This window comes from Sipha flava, unplaced genomic scaffold (genome assembly GCF_003268045.1).
Source record: "Sipha flava isolate LNK unplaced genomic scaffold, YSA_version1 111_pilon_pilon, whole genome shotgun sequence".
Lineage (NCBI taxonomy): Eukaryota > Metazoa > Arthropoda > Insecta > Hemiptera > Aphididae > Sipha > Sipha flava.
Window position 1 is genome coordinate 486,292 of NW_020271729.1, and position 25,270 is coordinate 511,561.

Sequence of the window (25,270 nt, forward strand, 5' to 3'; positions counted from 1 at the left end):
GCATTATTTCAAATAAATATCAGTGCCGTCCGATTTTACCAAGTTATCTATTGTAATCAACATTGTTTGCATGTGTTCTATATGTAATGCCATTGACGACCTATTCATGAGATTTCCGACCATTGCCAGAGTATTCATTTACATTTAAATCAATTTTTAGGTAGAAAAAATAAACTACGAAAATGAAAACTATATTTAGATAATACTCCAACTTTTCAATATATAATATCGTAAATAGAAGTACACAGAAACACACGGATAAGTATCACTTTTTAAGACACAATCATTTTTTCAAAGCGAGGTATTTATTTATTTTTTTAAATTTCAAATAAAATACGCACAGAATGTTCTAAGAATTTGAACGTTAGGAGACAGTAGGCCCATTTAAGAACCTTCAGTTGTATAAACAATTTTCCATAAATTAGAAAATTAGAAATTAATATTTTTATAGTGGATAAACTGGTTTAGTAAAAAATTTAATAATTTGTTACGGTTTAAAAATCTGATTTCATATCTAAATTATGTAAATGTTGGAACTAATGATTTAGACTAAGACTGCTAAAGTAAAAATAAAAAAATCCGATTAGTTATCGAATGTGCTCAATAAAAGTTCCATGTTCTAAAAAAAAAAGTATGTATAAATATGTAAATATGTTTGGTGTAACAATAAACATTAAAATTATGATTACTAATTATGGGTTATTTTATTTAACATAAGAAATCAACTTGGTAAATCATTGGCAAACAATATACTTAACATAACTTAATGGATTTTTTTTTTTTAATTTTAATATTAAGTATCAATTTACAAATATAACGAGTCCAACATGGTTTTTTTGTGTACAATTAAGGTTTAAATATTTAACAGCCATATTACTAAACATTACTGGACGGTGATCAAAATCAATTTTGGAGAAACAGTAAAATTAAACTGTTATTTTGATTGGTTTTTCGTCACAACGAATAGCTCGCGTACCAGCTAACCAAATTAATTTAAAAAAAAAAATAAAAATATTATTATAATTATAATTGGGGTGATACCGTGATGATGGTGTGATGGTATTGTGCACACGTTTCAGTACACGCATACGGAAGTGCGCATAATTAACGTGACGGGTAATTTTCTCCGTGCATAATTATATACACGACGTGTTGCTGGGGTGGTTCTGGACCGCGCGGTGGTAAACCGAACCATAGGTGTGTAAACATAAATCGCAGCGGCGGATTGGCCCACCGGGATACCGGGAAAGTTCCCGGTGGGCCAGTAGTCGTACTATAACACTGGGCCGATGTACTTGGATTAAAAATTATAAAAATAATGTATTAATAAGTATATTGTATTAAATTGTAATAAAAAACCTAGTATAAACGTGATCTAAACAGTTCTACAAGCATTTAATCCATGAATAAAGGAGACTTTTATGGAAAATTATTATTATTGGATGGTGGGCCGATCATGCGGTAATTTCCCGGGCCCAAATGTTTAGCCAATCCGTCGCTGATAAATCGAGTATATACCTACTAACCGCAGATGGTACAACTTTATCGAACCGGCCACCGATAGTATTTCTGGTATTAGTCATAGTCAATATCGATCGGAACACGACGACGAATCAATCGTCTCAACTTGAACGCGTGGGCGTCGTGTCCAGGATAACATTGCTATTATACATTTCACCTCGACGATTATGGTTATGAAACGAAACGTTACAACGTTCTTTACGATACACCTGACCGCGTCAACCGTTGAAACAATAAAATATACAATTAGGAATAATATTATATTTTATACAATGACGAGTTTGACGACCGTTATGAGCGTTTTATAACGTTTCAATGTGCTGCGTACGTTATCGTTTTCGAAATCAAAACCGTATTATTATGTATACAGGGTGGTGGACTAAAAACGAGACCACATTCAGGTTAAGCGTAGCTTCGGGTGGGGATATCGCACAACATTATTCTTGCTCCACCGCCGTGTACACGTAGTGTATATATGTACGCGTGTGTAAACAGGACGGACCGATTAGAAAATTGAACGTGCAGAAATGATCGTCTTCGTTTTGACTTTATAGACTTGAATTAAGTGACTGTAACAAAATTTATATTCTACGCAGGTTGTTCGCGAACAACACAACGATACGTTGTCTGCTTTATTCGATGTCGAATAATTCTGTTGCGTTATCAGTCTTAGCTAAACAATTTTCAGGCGTTTGCTTGCACCACGCCGTCGGGCGATTGATATTATTTTTCCATTTAAGAAATTCAATTGTACTCGTATACATGTACTCGCACACTGTTATTTTATGCAAACGTTATCCACCGAACCGAGCCGGTTCCCTTACACCCTAGGTGTGTTTAAGCAGCGCGAGTTCCGTTACGTATTGTTGAGCATGGGTGCAACTAAAGCCCAAATATTGGGGGTGTTGAAATTGCTGAAAAAAAATATTAAACAGTATTGAACTGTAATTACTGTAGTTTATTTAGATCTGAAAAAAAAAAAACATTAGTGCTACATTTGAACTCAGGGGTGCTAAAAATAACCATATTGTTCCCCCCCCCTAGTTGCGCCTATGTTGCTAAGTAACAGTTTGCGTGCGCGAGTGATACCCAGGTGCACATATGCCTAGACGTTCTCGGGGCGATTCGTAAACAATATTATTATCGTTATCATTTATGCGGTCGTACGTGGTTTGCATGGTGCGTCGTTGCGTGTAACCGTCTCGCAACGGATAAGTTGATTTCGTCTCTTCGACTTCAACTTGTCCGATCACATTCGTGGTGACGACGATACCGCGTATGAAAATACCGTTTATAAACTCGCACTGGATGATTGCATTCCAAACAACACAATGGTTTTGAAATTCAACACCGATAAACGTACCGATAGTGTGTGTTTGTTGATTTTATCACACGGTTCAATGACGATTATTTGGCGCGTAACGTACAAGTAATACTTAAGACTATATGAGTTGATTTTGTCCGCGGAAAATAGAAGTACACCATGTTCGTGTATCACGACTTAGCCGATATATCCAACGGACGACAGCCATAAACCGTACAACAACGGAAAATAACTCGCAACAATGTCGTTTTAATGTTTTCAATGACGTTCAGATTTGATAAATTATTGGAAACATACAGTATTAATCATACAATAACGTATCAATGTTTATAATAGATGGACGTTTGAATGTTCTAATTTGAAGTCATATTCTTGTTTTAAGTTTCAAGAATGGATCGTTATATTGTTATGCGCTATAAATACTTCATAACTATTTGCAACAGTGCTAAGTAAATAATGATTTGCATTCAAATTCTGCAATAGAGGTAAATTAAATTTAACAATGAGCTACAAATAATAATTGCGTATTTAACTCAAATGATAATGACTGCTATTTACTGAATTATTATTATTATTAATATCAGAGTAGTTGTTCAAGAAAATATTGTAAATATTTAAGCAAAGCATTATATGACATAAAACAATTAGAATTTTTTTACGCGAGTATATTATGCTTACACATAAAATAAATATGATTTTCAGATTTACTCGAAATAGATGTAGATAAATATTATTTTGGTTTTTAAAATAATTTTAATTTATGTGTGTTATTACGATATTAAAATATCTACAATATTATTGGTAATATATTTTCATCATATTTTGAATAATTACTATATAGTATTTATTTGAACTGAAATATTAAACTTTTTGATGACTGATAAATATAAACTTAAATACGTTGTAGCTATTCTGAGTAATAATTGGTTAGATATAAATAACATTGAAGTAAAGGATATTTTATAAATTAATCCAAAACATCGATCTTTCAAACAAAAACTGTCTAGTCATAAAAGTTGAAATAAATATATTAATTAATTAATTGGAATAAAATGTAAAAACAACTTAATACAAGTAACTATTAATTTAATAACAAAAAAGCAATGATAATATGACAAAAAAACATTTTACTTCACGTAGTTTGTAGACAACGACGAAGCATATTCGTATCTGTTTTTTTTTCTAAACCCTCACATTTTTATGGAGTACTACGAACTGTTGAAAAAATTATTTTGACCAAAGTGTAAGATTTATTTTATGTTTTAATTCGAATACTTTTTATTCAAAAACCGAACATATATTTCCACTACTTAACGCCGGTATTTAATGTCATACGCAAAGGTCGGAAAATGATATATGATTTCATTGTCCGTTTTACTCAAGTTATATTATAATGTTAGTCGGAAAATTATTACGAATCGTTATATCCCTTGAACATTTTAGTGACCTCAATTTTTTTCACAAAACAAGAGTTCACACGAAAAAATTATGAGAAAAAAAACAAGGATTACAGTTGAATTTTTTAAACCATAAGAAACTTTAAAATAACTCTAAATCCCATATATATACATATAGTTTCATGGAGTGTATGGAGTTTGTAAGCTTTTCGATTTTTAAACCTTGAATCTGGAATTGGGTAAGCAATATTAAATGCTGTTATAGACTCATTATTCAATTGGGATGTAACAGATAAAATTCATTCACTATCATATGACACAGCAGCTAGATATACTGGGAATATAAATGGAGCATGTATCTAATTGAAGACAAAAATGAATATAAAATTATTGTAATTCACATATACATTATATGCGTATACTAGAAATAGTCTTAGGAATTTTTTTTTTTATATGTTATAACAATTCTCCAACTAGAACAAGCATTAAAATATTTTAAGAATTTCAACCGCAGTTGAAAAATATTGATAAAAATAAGTTTCAGATCTCAGGAGAAAGAATAATTATTCAAAACGAAATATTTACAAAGAACAGTTAACTTCAATTCATTCGATTGATGATTTCAGTTTTTAGAACTCATGATCTCAGTGGTGTTCCTACATGATATATAATATTTATTAAACCCGGAGAAGTACATCGATCGCAATATATGTGCTATTTACGGAATTACATATTTGTAATATTTGTTTAATTAAAAATGTATTTATAATATTTAATAATACAATAAGTGATATAAAGAGATTCATTATTTATTGTTAAAATGTATAAATTTGATTGGATAAAGCTCCCTGTGCTGTATATACTCTAATAACTAATTTAAAGGAGTATATAACTGTTTTAATTTACTAACAAAATTTCATTGTACACAGATAAAGTTGTATTAAAATAAGTAACAACAGCTTTTTTTATGACAACAGTGACATTTATCTTACTTGTATCTCTTTTAGTTTTGATTCACTTAATCTATATAAAATTAAAAAAATTGGTCACAACCCTAAACTTGAAAAGCTCAGAAGATTATCAAAATTTAATTAAAATTGATATCATGGCATCAACTTTTACCCAGAAAATTGTTATTGATACCATAAATCAATTAATTTTGTTTATATATTGAGTATATCAAGTAAGTTCTTTAAGTATGATCCTAAAGAATGAGAAAATAGACATTATCATCAATCACCTTCAAGTGTGATTAGAATTATAAAAGTTTTGAATAACTTTACTAAAAAAGCAAGGGCTTTAATTCAAATTTATTGAAAAATGAAGATCAAAAACAATTATTTTCAACAAAACGTTTAAAATGATGAAAAAAATGTACAAAGACTTGGATAAACCATTATCATTATCGGACACATTTTATTTCCAGTATTTTGTGATTTTCTTTTGGAAAAATACTTTTATGAAAATATTATAAATATACAAGATAAATATCTATAATTTATATTATATATACCATATTTTTGATAAATATAATCTCAAAAAAAAAAAAAAAAAAACGAAAGAACAGCCAGATTTTTACAATTATTTAAACTCTTTGTGGTACGTGAATTCGTTGATTAATTATGACCAAATTTAATGGTAGTTACTCTCATATAGCAATAAACAAAATAAGAGTTTAAAATTAAAAAATAAAAATATTCCAAAATAAGAGCCCTCCCCATTATATATTTATAAAATATTAACCAATATTGCAAGGTATACAAATTTTACCAATGATTCTCTACGACTTGGGATCATTTATGATGAAGACATGTAAAATATAGTACTGCATATTAAGTACTAGGAGAAATATCAAACAAAACATTTTAGATACGTCATTAATAAACATATCTGGCTACTATAGTGTATTTAATTCAACAATATTTGTCAATATTTGGTCAACTATTTTGTATCACAAGTATATGTCGTACCTGTGCGTATAAATATATATATTTTTTTAAATCATTTTCGTAGTCTCTGAATTTCAGTAGTTAAGTGTTTACCTATTTCGGGATGGCACAGGGTAGGTATAAACGCAGTACAGTGTCTGATAGTTTATCACGTTTTATAATGTAGCTCGAAAGAAAAAAAATAGTGAGGGAGATGGCATGATAATGCAATTGCTTTTAAAATACAACGTTTGAGTGAATGTTATAGAAATAATCTCAACAGCCTTTGTAAGAAAAATGCAGTACGGTAGCAAAGTGTGAAAAACTCAACAACCCTAAATCTCACATCGTCTGTACAACAAGTTTACACGGATGCATGACGAGTATAGGCCACTGTTTGAGTTCTGGTACAATAAAAACTTGTCCATAGTTATATAATACCGTACAGGCATGCGTGTTCGTTTTGCGGCTTTGTATTTTAAATAATGCGCTTTAATCGCTTTTGGATTAAAAGCGTGCACGTACGTGATCTGCATAATATCAGAAAATGAACGAAATTGTATATTATGAAAACAATGATATTCCCTATAATGACATTTGGCTCCGAATCATGGACTCTAAATTCATCATGTCAACAAAGAATAAAAGCATTTGAAATGTTTGCATGTAGAAGAATGTTACGATTCCATGAACCGAACAGAGAACAAATATATCTATAATACAAGCCCTTTTGTTCGCAATTCAGAGCCAAATTCTCAAATTTTTTGGCCACTTGGTAAGAAGAGATGGTATTGAAAAGGATATTATCTAAGGAAAAGTCGAGAAAAATAGAAGGCGGCCCCCCCATCTGCTATATAGACCAAATTAAGATCCTCGCACAAATATCAATGTCAGAAAGCATCCGGAACACAGGGATAACAGAATTCTGGAGAAATGTGTCCAATAGAAACAACATAATTTTATGAAAGTCACGACGTCCGAAATCAAACAACGAAAAAGAAGTAGAAGACGGGATCCGCACAGATCATACGACACACGGGATTTCCATGTAGCGTATTAGTCCGTAGTAGTTTTCAAAATGGTGGACTTGACGTAACACGTTCTCGCGCAGCTTTCAGGCAATTAACCGAGAGTAACCGATTCATAATATGTTTTCACTTTTTCATTTGATTACCGATAATAACCACGATCGTGATAATAGTATTTGGTGTATCGCGGCGTTGCAATAGTTTTGTGTATGTTATAGAAGCACGTATTTACTCAAGTAACTTTACGATTGCGAACGTTTCTGACAAGATCGGGACTCTTAGAAGACCGTGCAACGTACTAGTTAAATACACACCGTTGTGTAAATCACGTTTTCGTAATTAAAAACATATCGAGTTCAAAGTTAATAGTTCACAGAGATCAAACCGTCGAACCGACGCACAGTGATAAATATACGGTATAATACAACATAAGCATAACAAAAATTACGTCCGAAACGTACGGTGGGAAAATATTGGTATGATTTCAACGCATCGTCGAGCATGAGTAAAGTATTTTTCTTTTTTTCGTAAAATTTTCACCGATAAAGTCCCGCCAACGGTTTTAAAAAAAAATCTTTAGGCACCTCGTATGTTAATTTATCCGCCCGGTCATTGTATATTGCTGCCGTAACCGTTATCGATAAGCAGAAGAACTATTACTAGTCGGTCCGCGGTTTTCCGGTTTTTAAGACCGAATCGTTCGTCTAAAATATATTACTTACTTAAAGTTTTCAAAGTCGAATTTAACATGTCCCGTAGACCCGGGCTATACTCAACACAATTAATTTCAGTTTGCAACGATAGGAAGTTCTTAACGAGCAGCATAGGATTCAGCAGCCGTAGGAGCTTAAAATATATGCACATATCCTACCCATATAGTGACACGACTGTTTAATTAATAGCAAAGAAATATATTAACACTGGACCGTGCAGTGGTTAAAATCGATCTACTTGATATTAAACTCGATGGGTGATCATTGGTGGACATCGGGAAGGACTTTATAGGACATTTAAAGTATCTTGGAATTTGGAGGTTTTGATATACTTATTGTGCACCGATCTACGTATTTAATCGTAGTATAGCTTAGTGATATTTAAAACGTTGAACTGGTAAAGAAGTATTCGAAATATAATAATGTATATCGATGATTATTTTATATTATTTTCCTTGATAATATATACCATAGCTTTCAAAAAGCTTTTAAAGCTTATTGATATTATAAAAGGCAGTATTTTATTTTATTAAAACGTTTAAATCTTCAAATATTTTGATGTTGTGTATGGAAAACATAACAGTCTTACTTGCGTATTATTGGCCGTATTATTGTGCGTGTAATCATAGCCTAGTGATAAAACAAACTGTCGGTAATAAAATATTTCAAAGCGCTAAATTTATTGGCTGAAAGTGATTACTGGTGGTGAAGCTCGTGTGATTCAAATTATTTCGTTATATATTGTATTATGTAGGACCTAAGTCCTTTCAGTGTTACGCCTAAACATGCGTAGATGATGTATGCAAACGATGTAGACGTAACACTTAATAGCCGTGGATAAAGGGACCGACACGTGTGAGTAGTTGTACACAGAACCTGTATGATAAGCGAGATCGTAACAATTCTTTATTTTTATACAAATTAATTATAAACGGAGATGTCAACTGCCTCGAACCCTTAGGTGATATTGGCTGTAGAATTCTTGCAGTGTTAGAAGTAACGTCTTATTTTATACTGCATAGAGTAATTGTAATTATGTCCTACACTGTCCATATAATTTTACGTCACAGCAATAAACTTCAATCGAATTTCGATTATTTCTTTGATCAGAATTCTAACACTAAATAATTATTTTTATATATTATGGTCATAATATGTTATGCCGTATACTATATTCAGAATGATCTGCCCTCATTTTGATTTATAATCAGTGTTGATAATTTTCCAGAAAATAATATTAATTATCTATCTAAAAATGTTACTTTAGCTATCTTCTGTTTAATTATCTAGACATTTTTTTATAATATTTAATTAATATTTTGAGTTTTTTGAGACTCAGGGATTTTTCCGCGCATCGCCTGGGTAGCTGAAATAATAATATTCAACAATCAAAATGTGTAGTTAAAATTAATATGATTGAAAACGTATCAACGTATAACAATTGTAGAATGTTGTGATGAACTAAACATCCAAACGGATAAATGTATTGTATTGCCCATTCACCACTGCTAGTGTTCGCTAGTGTTTTTCCAGCATAATCGGTCTTACCACGGAAAGCATCGACGTTTAAATTATATTAATTTATATATTTCTCTATATAAGATATTTATTCCTTTATTTATATATTGATTTTCGAGTACCAACAATTTGCTAATTTTTAATTTTATTTAATTTCATAATACTTTATCATATATATATAATTATTTATTTGTATAACACACAACATCGATCGATAAAATATTAAAATAGATTTAATAGATTATAATCATTCTCACGTGAATTATAATCTCAAAACGATTTTTAGTCAGACTAAATATATAAACTACTATATAAATAGTAATATTCTGGTTAACCTAAATTCTTGTATCCATTCTGCAACTTACATTTTTCGTTATATATACTATGGAAAACAAATGTAGGGCGAATTCGCTCTCAGTCGTAAAAGTGCAAAAAGTCACCTTTGTTCTCAGTTCAATATCAATTGAATTATCGATTACTTTATCCTTCAATATTCTATGTGTTATATTATTAACTTCTTCTTTTTGTTTTACTTCTGAACATACTTGGATTTTGATCTGTGAAATATATTATTCAAAGCAAACATTAATCTTCGGAATACTTGATACAATACCTACTCGTATATTTGTATAATTTAGCAAGCATATTACAGATTTATTTACTATGTCTACTTGACCCTTAATTCTTGACAGATACGAATGAAAAACAATACTAATAAATATTGATAATTTTACTGTTTTCAGACATTTATTAAATACATCATAATTATAAATTATTATTCTTGAATAATAACTAGAGTTTCTCGATGTTTTTTAATGAGTACTTAAAAAATATTATACACAAAATGTTTACTAAATTAAAACGTTCAATGATAAAATAAAATGTTGACTGTAAAAAATTAATAATTTTACAAATCGATATATTTATTTATATATTGTGGTCTAGAAAACAGATGATGTTAAAGAGGTGCTGACAAGTAAATAAAATAATGGTAACAAGTAACATAAAGAAAATAAGTGAAAACCCGAAAAATATTTGATTGGCGTAGGCAGCTAAAGCAATATTTTCAATTCAAGGGACGTCTGATGTGAAGATGTAAAATACAGTAAATATATTAAATCAACAAGATTTTCGTAAAAAAAAAAAAATGAAAAGAAAAAATAATTAATTATTTTATGTAAAGCTTTAAGTTTGACTAACAACGAAAACAATTTTTAAACATACCTGGTTCAGATAGGTAATCACACCAAAATAATACATTCTATTGCCTTAACACCACGCTTATAACGAAAAAAAAAAATTGTGCGAAAAGCATATATAATAAAGATATTACCTTTATTATCTATTATTGTAACGTTAAAGTTTAAAAAGTCTGGGTTCAATACTGTTTACAATTAATATAAGAAATTTACTGACGAATGATTTAGTGTTCAATTTTATTTTATTTAATTTATTAAATTTTGTATTTTCACTACTTTTTTCGTGGCCGAACCTTCTCTATATGAATTCAAATAATTGTAAATACCTTCGAACGCGTACGGAGGCATCCAGTCAGTCGAATTTGAAGTACAAAGTAATTGTACAGCATTAGTTACTTAGCGAACGGTTAATGTCTAATGTAAAATACCGACTAACGGGAGTACATATTATTGTAATACATGCATGTACATACGATCGAACGCATATGTGTGATTTGTCAAAACAAATACATGCGTCGTTCAAATACTAAGGAGAAATGGATTTTTATTGTTGCGCATATGTACACATACGCATGTATACAGTGTAAGTCGAGGACCTCCATATTATTATGTACGCATCAAATTGTTGCGATTTTTACGATTTTTACGAAAACAACTATATACTTATATCAATAATAACAATCTCGTTTCGAAACCGTGTGTGTGTTTATAGAATTTGCGTGAAACGATTTTTCGGATAAATGAACATTCTCAAATTATATACATATAAATACACTGTATATCACCCACACAGCCGCTTGATTAAACGTGGTTAACGGACCAAACGTTTCGTATAAATAAATATGTTATACACGCTGAGTTGGGCAAAAACCAATTACACTGACGGATAAAAAAATACACGTTTAACTGATTATTTGAGGATAAAGAATAATATTTTATTCTAAATAGTTTTAGTATAATATAATTATCCAGAATATTTTGCCTGGGAATTGATTGATTTTTCCGAATAAATAAATAAGATAAATTATGAATATTCAATTTTTGTACAGTTAAATGATAAAAAAAATCTAATATTAATTATAATGCAAATAACAGTGTCGATATAATACCATTAGCAATAATACAGATAATGATAATAATGATCATACAATACACCATTATTCCATAAAAATAACGTCGATGATTTAATTTTCGATAGCACATAATACGTAGCACACGAATACAGAACTCACCGATTTCGATAAGCTTGTAACCTTAAGTCAACAAAATATTCGAGTTAAACACAATTATGTTAAATAATAAATAACAAATAGTTGAATAATGAATAATAATGAAAAACCAAATAATGAAAAAATAAAAAAAAAAGATAATTTAATGCAAAATGATTAAATATTTTTTCAAAAATTGAGGACGTTAGGTCAATAATATGTTTTCCGCTATTCGGAAGGTGTAAATGTTTGATTCAAAAAGAATAAATTTGTACGAAGATATAAGATTGTGCAAGCAGTAGCGGACCAAGGGTGGTGCTTGAGGTTGCTAAGCACCTCTCAAACTAATTTTAGCATCCCTTCAGTTAATTTCTTCAGAAATAGGCATGCATTAATTAATACATATATGTATAAATTTTCTAAAAAAATATAGAAAAATTAATTTGTAAAATGAATGCATTATGAACATAATTCAAAAAATGGTAAATAACAAAATTTGTACTTTAAGAAAGTATTGTTGAATATTTATTTATTTAACTTTGCAATAGGAGTCAAGTCACCCCCTAGTATTTTTAACTGGTTTCACCACTGTGCACAAAGTTAATTATTTATATAGATAGTTATATATATTATATATAATTAATTAGTTAATTAATATAATTTCATTGCAAGACATAGATGAACATTAATGTTCAACTCAACAAACACGTACATTTAATAAAAATAATTCTTCGTGTGCATATTGTATGTATAAAAATGAAATTCCTTAAGAAAAATTTGGTCGAAATGTTCTGTTTAGAATTACAGTAGAACCCACTTATTATGTTGTCATATATAACGATATTCCGGATAAAACGATTCCCAACCATGCATTAGGTTGGTTTTGTATCTCACATTCAGTGATTTTTGTCGATATCGGTTACAACGATAAATCGGATTTAACGATGTCATTTTTAACTGAAAATTTGTTTTTTTATTCACCTATAACAATAAATCGGATTTCGTCTGGTACAATATTTCGTTATCTAACCCATAATATACGTGTATAAATACAACACTAAAATGGTACGTATTTTTTAAATTATCAAATACGCTCTTTTGTTTCGTTGAACAAGGTTATCAATGCGCCAGAAGTATTTATGGAATTATAAAATACTAACTTAATTACCCGGCTTTGCGTGGAACACTCTTGGTCCAGACATGGGTTTTAATGGATTATTACCTTAAACAATTTAAAGTCAAGTTTGGTGTAACTGTTGGTTAGAGAACAAATATAACAAAGCTCAAATGAATCGGTATGATAATGTAGGTTGTACGTTGAATTATCTCTGAATTATCATCTTTGCCGGTTCCAATATTTTTTCAAATTCTTTCTTTTTGCACGTCTTGGGTATCGGAGAGATCAAATTATCAAATTTCAAGTTCATAAAGTTTTGAGATGTAACGATGATCAATTAGTGAGGGGTACCCGACGTTACCCGTTAAGAAAATCGTGAGTGTAAAACTCCTTTTACTCACCGTAGAAGCTATGCTTTTTTAAGTTCAATCACCCGAAATAATAATTGAAATAACACTTTTTTATGTATTGTAATAGATACATTTTAAATATAGCCATGCTTATCACGCCTTGCTGTACCGTATACTAATATCCTTACAACAATCCTAAATTTATTTTGGATCATTATTTATTTATCTTATTCGTTTTATCAAAAAAGGCTGAAAATTCAAGTTTTCAATTATAAATTTTATTTATTGAAGTGCATTAGGATTGTACAATATTTTTTGTTTTTTTTTCTGGTACGTACACAAATAAATCAGGTTTTCTGATGCACGATCAGACAATACACAGTTGTCCTTGTAAGAAGTATGAATTTTCAACATTCAGTCAACACACTTGTTGTTATTGTCCTTGTGCTTTTTTGATGATCATTGCAAAAGCGAGTCGTACTGGAAACTACAAACGTTTGAATTCAAATAGCGTATCTGTTGAAATCACTGGGATGAGTGCAGTACTTGAATTGGGAAAAATTAAGTATATGAGCTTAGTCCAACGATTTAAAAACCGCGTTCCACGTGCGCTATTATTTAACACAATCTCGTGGGTTAAATTTTTCACTGAAAGCCTGGTACAATTTCAGATGGGTGGTGGATTGATGTTTCATAAAATAATTCTAAAGAATTAGGGAATAAAAGAACTAGAGCACTCCAATTTTTAATGTTAGAACGTGTACCGGCATGTCTGACAAATTAAGTGAACTTAAAAATTCAGTTGGATTACGTTGTAAATTTAATACATTTGCATTCCAATATACAGAAAAGTTCTTGCAAATTAATATCTGGTACAGAGATCAAAAAGAATAGGCGAGTGTTGCTTTAGGATGAGAAGAATTATTTTCAATGAAATAGACACATTCACCATTTTCTTGGTACACACTCAGGTGTGTGACAGTGAGGTTACTTTCCGTTTTTTCAGCAGTTATAGCAATATTCAAACAAAAACTGCTCGTTTGGACCTTATCAGATAGACAGATGCTTTTCTTTACCTTTATTTGTAACAAAAGGTAGACTATGTCCTTCTCTAAGGTCTAATCCAACTCAGTACCAAATTCCATTAAAATCGGTTTAGTGATTTCAGAGTCCAGTGGATATAAACGTCGAACGTATCGAGTAGTTTAGGAAGGCTTATTGGACATACAAATAAACATTAATTTTTATAAAGTTGAATTATCCCCTTTCCCAGGGGATATTTTATTATTTTATATTAGAAAACTGACCCTAACCTAAAAATGTAAGTTTGATAAAAGCATAAAATATTTGTATATTCGAATGTTATTGTTATTGATTTTATTGATTTATACTGTTTAATAATTTTTATAAATATTTTTAATCAGTGATTATTAAAATCAAAATTCTTCAGTTTAGCGAACCATTAGGTCCATCGTTTCCACCACTATTCTATTCCATCGACCCCTATCATTCATATCTTCTTTCAAATTTTCATAGATCACTAGCTGAATTACCCGTCGTTGCCGGGTTTAAGTATATAAATATATGTAACCTGCCAAGATTAAATTTTGTTAAATCTATTGAAATTTAAATTAATTAAAATTTTTGAAATAATATTTTATACATATTAATTTAGTTTTTAAGATAATGATTATTATCATAACCTATTCCAGTGGTGGCCAAACTACGGCCCGCGGGCCAACTCCGGCCCGCCATCATTTAATATCTGGCCCGCGAAAGTCTTCTATATTACAGCAATTATTTGTATAACTGTAATATTTTGCATTTACGTAAAAAAAAATTTAGAATGCATTTTTTTGTAGCCCGCGATAAAAAAAAGTTGTTTTTTATGGCCCGAGGAAAAAAAAGTTTGGCCACCACTGACCTATTCGATAAGTTATAGCTTACAACTACCTGAACCTCTCTACAGTTTGGTATTCTGTTGAATACATATAGCATCTCACTTCTCCGAATATTTTACCTTTTGTCAATAAGTTCATGGTCTTTTTGACTTTTTACCGAAAAACTCTTGCAATTATATCATGTCGATCATATGATCTTTGACCGGGAAGTAAGAGCTCTTTTAAATCGCATCTTTTAAATGAATCTGCACGCAATTTGGATTGGTTGTTTTTGATGTAATTTAGTCTTTCAGTTTCAATTTTGGCGTTAATAATAGTTTTTTAATAATTTTTTAATAGTTTTATTTAATATAATTCATTTTCAATAGCGCAGTTATCGACCTGGTCAAAAAATATTAAACCGATTTCAACCCTTTAAATTCAAAATTTCGAAAAATCCTTTCTTAGCGCACGTCTACATCATAATAGCTATCTGTATGCCAAATTTCAGCCAGATCCGTCTAATGGTTTGAACTGTGCGTTGATGGCAGTCAATCAGCTTACTGTTTTATATATACAAAAGATTATTAAATATTTTTTTACTACTCCTTCCACCTATAGGCCTTTTCCCTGCAATTATTTCTTCTGGAATTCAAATCAACATATTAAGCAAATCAAATGTTTTCTAGGTAACCAAATAATTAAAAAGTTTATACGTCCAGTCTAAAACTGTTTCGACCCTTGAAAATGCGATTTTTGAAAAATTCTTAATGCACGGTAAAAGTATTAGAGGAACCGTTATTCCAAATTTTAAGTGCGTACCTTGAGTAGTTTTTGAGAAGCAGCGATCAATAAGCCAGTGGTTTTTGGATTTTATCTCTATAGATACTAATTATGTAAAGATATCGTTTCATTCCAGTTATAGATACAGTACTGTAAATTATTTTTTCCTAAACATTATACACATAAGTACATCATTATATTAACATGATATTATGTACATAATACTTACCTTTTTTTTTTATAAATATAAAATCTGTCTTGTATAATTTTCCATTTAGAAACAAAATATTTATCTAGTTTTTCAAGTGTTTTATTTTTGTCATTCGGATAAATCGAAGTTCTGATGGAAAGATCTGATTATCTAGTTCTCTTGAAGATCGTTACTATCGGATTCTACTGTATCACGTGCGTATATACAAATCTCGTAAATAATTAATTGCCTCTATATACCTGTGTTTAGTTTGGAGCAATTATCTGCAGATATCTATAAACGTTCCGTATGTACGTCAACACATTCTTAATTTTTACTATTATTATTATTCAATCGCAAATCACATGAATTTCCGCTTTTTTTTTGAGGTTCCTACATTAGAAAGCACTGAAAATATCTCCGTTTACATTTTCCAAAAAAAAAATCTTTTACTACAGTGAGAGGAGTCCAATTAGATGAAGACACGTAACGTCCCTGGGTATAACGATAAAACGGAAACACGTGCGATTATGGTTTTGTTCGATCTCGTTCCGTTGTTATTACCTCCGATAAATTATTGACCAAACATTAAGAACATGAACACGAAGTACATGTTACATGGACCGTGGATAACGACGACCACGATATTGTTCAAAGTTCAACGTGTCGCCGTACTAAGTTCAATAAAAGTTCAAGTTATGTTTCCCGGTAAACTTCGGACCTTTGTAGGTATATTGATAATGTATTAGGTACACTTCGACGTATTTTTGATTGCGTTTAGCGTTGTTGGACAAAGTTTTCCGGAGTTATTTTTTGATTATTCATATAAACTTATGTAATGCTTCGTTAGGAAAACGAAACATAATGAATGTTGTTCATGCATTTGTAATATTTGTTTGTTATTCGCACGAAACACAATAAACGATGAAGCTACAATAAAGAATTCTATTGATTTATTGTGATTTTAAGGCGTGTTCTGTTGGTCGTGGGTACGAGGAAATAGAACATTATTAATACATTACGCATAAGTCTTGGAACACTCAGGTTTTTAAACATAACTATCGAAGTTTACTATTTTGATCCATTTTCGGTATCATTTTTCTTAAACGTAAACAATAAGTAAGTCTCGTGTTGTACACGAAAGAAACTAATAAGTACAACGTGTTCTCTCTCATTTTTAATACATTGATGGATATAACATGCAAGTATACATAGCATGCAAGATGAAAGTTTGCTAATATATTGTGATGCTTCCCTTCCCACCCAAAATATCACAATATCGTCACACTAAACGTACGAATTATTTCGAGCAAAATAAATATAAAGCAATAAATCGATGTTTTGCGTGTTAAATCTATTGTTGTTTAAAATATGAATGTTTTCATTTAGGTAATAAATGTCATAAGTGTTTTTGTATTGAAAAATTGCATAGGTACAAAAATAATATATATTTTTCAACAAAATTTGTCTGAAAAACTAAACATGCAACGTACACTCGGATTAACAATTGTTGTAAATTTTACATCATATTTTAATAAATCAAACTAAACCGTAAACTATATTAGGTATTTGATTCGATATTGTTTCATTATTTTTGCTTGTACTTTACATCTATATTTTACACGTGGTTTGACTTTACTGATCAAATGATCATTCAATATATATTATTATGACGTAATTAATAAAAAAAAATGAATAAAAAAAAAAATTAAGGTTTGATTAATGAAGTTGATTACACATTTTTGCTTAAAATTACCTTATATCATTACTAAAGACCATATGAGTCGTCCAGTTGCAAAAGGTAGTATGTCCAAACAAATAAAGTTTTCACAAACAGCAAAAAACTGATATTTCCATTAATATTTTATAAAACGTCACCATTTTTTTTTTCATAAATATATATAAAAAAAAAACATTTTACTGTTTTTAGACTCTAGAAATCGTGGATAAGTAGTTTTTTAAAAAATTTATATTTAAAATTGGACATATTCCCTTTTGCAACTAAAATATGGACATACTACCTTTTGCAACTGGACGACTCATATATTAACGTACCCTTATACATTTTACAATGTTGGAACTTTTTTTAGCGATGTATTGAATAATTTCCCTTATCTAAGTTATTCATTACTATCAAAAATCGTATCATGTATTTTGTTACTTTTGTTTTATTTTTGATCATTCAATACAGACCATTTCAAATTAAAGGTTCAAACAGGGCATTTTGCGTAGAGTTGTGTCACCTAATTTTTCTGTTATTTATTATGGCTTTTTCAGTGTAACACAACACGTTTAATTTTATGTAGGAGGATAATAACATATCGTTAATTGAATTTCTGTAACGTCTTATCTTATGTTAAAATTATTAATAAACTCCATTGTTATTATAAGTATTTAAGAAGAAAAAAAAAATTGCCAGTTGTTCGTGTACGGTTGGGAAGTAAAAAATTGAATTGAATATTTTCAATTAATGTATCGCAGCATAGGCGTGCGCACGGGGTGGGCCGGGTGGGCCATGGCCTACCCTGTGAGCAGTGCTACAACAACCGCAGGAGCAATGCCTCGGTAAAAGGGTCTCCTATCGTAGTCTTAGGGGCCACCAACAACCTCAATTTTCCACTAGAATTTTATGCTTCCATTTTAAAAATTGAAAATAAAAATGAAACCTGAATCTGACCACCTATCAAATTATAATAAATACGTACAACTCGGTTAAAAACATAAAATAGTCCTAAAAAGGATGCTGTTTATTTTTTTCCTTGTCGAATGTTTTGTGGTTCAATTGGGCTCAATGCTGGACAGTTTGAAATGGTTTTTTCAAAAACTGGGCTTACAAATTGGAAAGCAGCTACAGAAAAGTTTAATGTTCACCAACGATCAAAATGTCACCTCAATAGTACTACATCATTAAAAACTTTTTTGAATCCCAATTCAAAATCAATAGATGTCATTTTAGATCAACAAAGAGAAGATATACGCAGTCAAAAGGAAATAAATCGACTGAAAAATAGAGAAACAATGAAGAAATTAATAGATATTGTACTTTGTTTGGGCGTTGGTGGTAAACCATTTCGTGGGCATACTGAAAAAACTAATGATTTTCACAAAGGACTATTTCTGGACATTGTTAGGTTTTTGCGAATGTATGATCCAGTTTTTGACCAGCATTTTATATCCGGACCCCAGAACGCTTTTTATACAAGTAATCGTATTCAAAATGACATTATACAATCAGTTAACTTAGTAATGAAAAGACTATTGCAGAGTACAATTGCCAATAAAAAAGTATCAACAATAGCCGATGAAACAAGCGACTGTGGTCACCACGAGCAGCTGTCTATAGTGGTACGATATTTTGACACACAAAAAACATGTCCATATGAACAGTTTATTTGTATGAAACGAATTACCTCAGTCAATGCTGAAAATATTTTTAATGTATTGAGTGATACTATTCATGAGTATAACATAAAATGGGAAAATTTAGTTTCGGTTTGCTTTGATGTCGCTTCAACTATTTCGGGAAATACCACAGGTGTACAGGCTAAATTTAAAGAAAAAAAATCAAAAACTATATTTTGTACATTGTTATGGCCATTGCCTAAATTTAGTTCTTGTTGACTCTATTGGGAGAGACAATAGAATTACATTTGACCTTTTTTGGGTACATACAGTTAATATATAACTTTGTTGAAGGAAGTTGTGTACACCATGCAGTTTTTGAAAAAATAATTAATTCTACAAATGCAAAACTTAAAACGTTGAAGTCTGTATCAACCACTAGATGGGCATGCCGCTCTGAAGCTTTAAGTGCGGTAAAAGCTAACTACTCTTCTCTTTTGATTGCGATTAATGAAATAACTAATTCTACTAGCCAATCAGACATACGAAATGCTAGATCCCATCCTTTCTTTAATATTGAAAACCAGTTCATATTTACAATCACCTGATGTAAATTTGTTTACGGAAATGCATCTTGTCGAAGCTTTAAAAAAATCACTCAATTCAATGAGAAACAACAATTCATATTTTGATAATTTATACAAAAATTCTGTCAAATTTTGTGATGATAATAAAATTGATATTTCAGTTACGAGACATAAAAGATTTTCTACAAATATAGATAGCTCAAGTCACACACAACATATATTTAATACGAAAGGAGATGAAATGAGAAAAGTTTATTATAATACTTTAGACAATATGATTGTTGCTTTAAATATCAGGTTTAATCAAAAACAATTGATATAATTCAAACTGTTGCTAGTTTATTGATTCTTCAAATTAATAATGAAAATATTAATTTGTTAAAAGACACTTTTGATGTTGACAGTAATGCACTAAAAACCGAAATTTAACTACTAAAACATACTGCTGATATACCAAATGATGAAAACCTTAATAATGAAAAATGGATTCAATGGCTGTCAGAACCAAGTAGTGGAAGAGAAACTAACTTTTTTAATTTTTTCAAATTACTGAAAATATTTGTTACTATTCCTGTGACTAGTTGTACCTGTGAAAGAACATTTTCAAAATTCTACATAATTAAAACAAAGTTGCGGAGTACAATGATACAAAATCGTTTAGATGGCCTTTTAACAATGTTCATCGAACAAGAGTTGGCATACAACATCAAGGTCGATGATGTAATTGAGCTATTTAAAACATTAACTCTTAGTGAAAGAAGAATGGAATTATGAATTGTAATATTATTTTAATTACTGTAAATTATGTTATTTTAATATTGTAATTAATTATGTTATTTTATGAACTTGAATACAATAACCTGACCTAACTACTATCAATTATAAATTTGCTCTTGATCCTAATTTAACAGTGACTTGGCCCACCCTGCCACAAAGGTCTGGACACGCCTATGTATCGCAGTCACATGTTGAAGCTATTTCTAATCCTAACATATTGATGACGAAAAGAAAAATAATAATAACGGTCGTATTACGTTAACTGGTATTATAATATTCGTATATTATGTAACAATATCTTATCAAATGGTTAATCAACGTTCAACATTAAGTAATTTTTAGTAAAATATTAAATAGGAAAATCATTGCGCCACTTCAGCTGGACTATTCGTCACGGTTAGATATTTTGGCTTAAACATGTTATGTTTATTTATATGTATTGATTTGTATTACTCTTGCGCCGGTTGTTTTTCGCTATATGCGTGTTTAACATCGTCTTAGTTACATTACGTTATAATATATTTCGTTTCTTCTCATATGCAGGTAAAAATCATCACAAAAACAAAAAAAAAATATAGGAATGCACTCGCAGTTTTCTACAGTTAAAAGCTTTTTCCCTTAACGTATATAAGAAATGGACCGAATGAAAATAATATACGTAACACATAAATAAATCACTCTTTGACTGACTTACAAATTGACATTTAAAAATTAATACACACTGCAGTAAAAACGTTACAATTTCCGCTACTCACGCGATGCATCAGACAACGATGAAAATAATAAGAATCGGTAAAAAATATTAGATGAACACTTTCAGTTAATATTTAATCTGTGCTATTAATTATTAGATAATTAATTTTTTGATGTTAAATTCTGACCAATGATATATTTGGCACTTACTTTCCAAGATGAAATGTATAAATTAAGTGATGGTGAATTTACAATGAAAAATAAGTAAACATAAATTCTGAATCTGAAAAAAATAGCTTAATCAGTCATAATCATCTGAGAGATAAGAGCCTATATTATATTTTCCTTCTTCAGGGTATAATTCATTAAGAAAATCGATATCAATACCAATTGTAGAACACTAATATCTCAAAAACATTATTATATAGGACGTGTAACAAATTAATAACAGTTTATCCAATCACGTTCCTATGGTTATTCATTTATCAGCTAACTCCTCTCAAAATCTTTCAAATATTTTTCGACATTGTTGTCTCGTCATCAAAATGCATCTACGTTAGACGATCATAAATTCTACTTTGGAAAAATAAAATTATTCACTATTCACCTTCATTATTCAACTACCATAAAAACAAGCAAAATATCGAATTACGAACAAAAGTATTAAGTACTAAAAAAAATAAAAAAATAAATATACTGTAATGGAAACCAAACGATATTTATCTTGTCTGAAATATTGGCACATCATTAAAAATAATCGTAAATCACAATAAAATACATATATACGAACACGTATATTTGAAAAATAATTTAACCAAATACTCGTCAGCCAAAAAATAAAACAGTTTATTATATTTTGCTATTGGTTTAAAAGCAAAAACCAACCCGTGGACCAAAAACGTCACATTATTATGATGAACGTAGAATGTGCTCACACCCGAGAAAAAGTTTACTTCGGATGATTCTGAAAAGAATTCTGAGAATTAAACTAACCGTTTCATCTTAAAGCCCTCAAATGAAGTTTGGCTATTTTTACTAATGATTAAGACGAAGTCAAGAATTTTCTGCCAAACTTATAACTAATAAGATATATATTCATCATTATATCATCCCCATAGGTAATGAATTTATCACTCAAACGCTTATTTCCCAATGAAACTTCCTTTCAAATTTAATCATCCATCTCGCACACATATTTTACGTATAATTCTAGGATTATTTAATTTTCTAACCCTATGGATATTTTTAATGATAATTCCATTCTCGGAACAACATTAGAATTTGCCAATTATCTATATCCTATGAATTTACCTCGCAAAACTGATTTAAATAATAATTTCAGAAAAAAATTTACTCAATTGTTAAAAACTCAATTCAGTCTTCGTTTAATTGTCACTCAACTATGTACGTTAAACATAAACGTTAATATAGGGTGTTTAAAAAAGAGCGCAGGATTTAAATCTGCTATAAATTAAATTGATTTATTTTAAAAAACCATAACAAATATATCATTCTCTTCAGGAGAAGTTAAGGTTTAACCGTGAAAAACAATATCGGGCATATGACTATCATAAATAAAATGATATATTTGTTATGTTTTTTTAAAATAAATTAATTTAATTTATAGCAGATTAAAGTCCTGAGTTCTTTTTGAGATACCCTATATAATTTATAATTGTATACAGTAAACGTAATTGATTTTACTCGGAAAACATTTTTTTATACCTAGACGATATTTTTAGTCGTTTAACAAAAGTACAATAAATTATGAAAACTTTAGAAATGTTTTCTTGCTCTGTTACAGTTATTTTTAAAGTCAACTTAAACTAGTTACATTTCCAGACGTCAGTCTTGGATTCGAAATATTTACCATCTACATAAAGTCTCGATACGAAAATCTTGAGCATCTTTCTCACAAACACACACACACACACACAGTAGGTACAAAGTATATTATAAAATATTTAATGATTCATAAAAACACGTCAATATGCAAAAATAACTGTATGCTAAAATCGTTACCTGTTCTAAAACGGTCACTTCAACGTCAATTGAATATCTTATTGTTTTCGACAGAACTAAATCTAAATCCATTCGTACCGATTGTGGTGTTCAACATAAATAATCATAAATATTCTATAATATTTGTCTTTAAATATTAAGCCCGTCTCTTGTTCTGACACGATGTGAAACGTTAAACGTTGTTATTTGAAAAAAATGACTTTTACGGACAAAACAATACGTATGTTTATTATTCACACGACTCAAATATCCCAAAAAAGTATACGCGTGTATACTCTCTTTTCTTTAAGACACTCGCTCAAGGCTCGGTATCAAGTATAAAACACTTTTGTGCAACTTATTTTATCAAAATTGTATGAAACCCACAAAATTCAATTACAGAAAGAAAGAAAAAAAAAAAGAAAAAGAAAAAAAAGAAAAAGGAATAAAATACGAAAATGCTCAAAAAAAAAACTTCCAATTCAGATTTCTTCACCTCAAACTTTCTCCTCATGTTCTCTCTCACACAGAATCACATATCCAATACTTGCAATCATTTAGTACTACACAATACATGAGGTTCTCATAACGCTTCTAAATCACAATAGTCCTATAATGTTAAGCCTATGGTCGGATAAAATTCCTACATCGCAACGTTCCACTAAAGCTTCACGTTTACAATAAATTTGAGATTTTATTTCAAAAAATTCAATTGTTATTTATTTTCAACGATAATAGTTAAACAACTAACTATTAATTCCTGTCATTCATTGAATTAATTTAGACTTAACTCATTAAATTAAATTCACTAAATTACATATTGTATGAGACATTGATGTTACCATAAGAATTAATTCATAATCCCGTACACGTAAATATTATAAATTATATCATATATATTAATTTAGATTCCTCATAGAGTATGAATTTGTTTATATTATATTTTTATATTTTTCCTAATATCTAACAATTAAACTTAGATATGTAAAATTTAAATTTTTAACATATTTATGTCTGATTACAATTGTAAACTAGTAAGTTACTAGATTTAACTTATAGTTTAACTAATTTTAACTATTATGAGTATTAATATACTAACAGTATTCCAAATTGTTTGAAAATTTTTCGTAAATGGTTTTGATTTTAAAATTTAAATATTAGATAGTATCATATGAGGTTTGATAGAAAAAAAAAAGAAAATTATTAATAATTAATGGTGCTGTTAGTACTGACGTTTTATCCTTTATTTTTTCATGGCCGTTAACAGACCGAATTGTTATTGGATAAAACAAATATTGTATACATAGGTATTGCACGAGTATAGGAAAAAATAAATTGTCCAGACAAAATCAATGTCTTTGTTTTTTTCGAAATGAACGTTAAGAGTTCAATATGAAGAGTAAAACGATTGTAGCTAGCCCTACTTCCGAGTAGAATTAAAGAAGAAAATCTTACACTTAATATTTTAATAAGTGCATTTATCTTCACTTTCGATTTCTAATTAATTTCAATGAATATTTCTGATAATATATTATAAATGTATATTTATATATTGTAATATGGGTCTATAAAAAAAATGAGTAAATGAGTAAATGAGTTGTATACGTTTTTAATAACTATTGGACAGCTAATAATAAATTAAATGATAACTTCAATAAAAATCTCAATAAAAAATTTAATTTTTTTTTTCTTACATTAGGAAATTTTAACGTCA

The 25,270-nt window shown here is 29.6% G+C and overlaps 2 protein-coding genes across 6 annotated transcripts in view; both read left to right on the top strand.

Moving 5' to 3' along the window:
- Nucleotides 1-25,270, top strand: part of LOC112688636 (somatostatin receptor type 5-like) — a 256,452-nt gene that overhangs the window by 18,576 nt on the left and 212,606 nt on the right. The gene's annotated exons all lie outside the window — the stretch shown is intronic.
- Nucleotides 18,923-19,777, top strand: LOC112688881. The gene has a single exon (XM_025562295.1). The coding sequence runs from the start codon at nt 18,923-18,925 to the stop codon at nt 19,775-19,777; it is 855 nt and encodes a 284-aa protein (XP_025418080.1).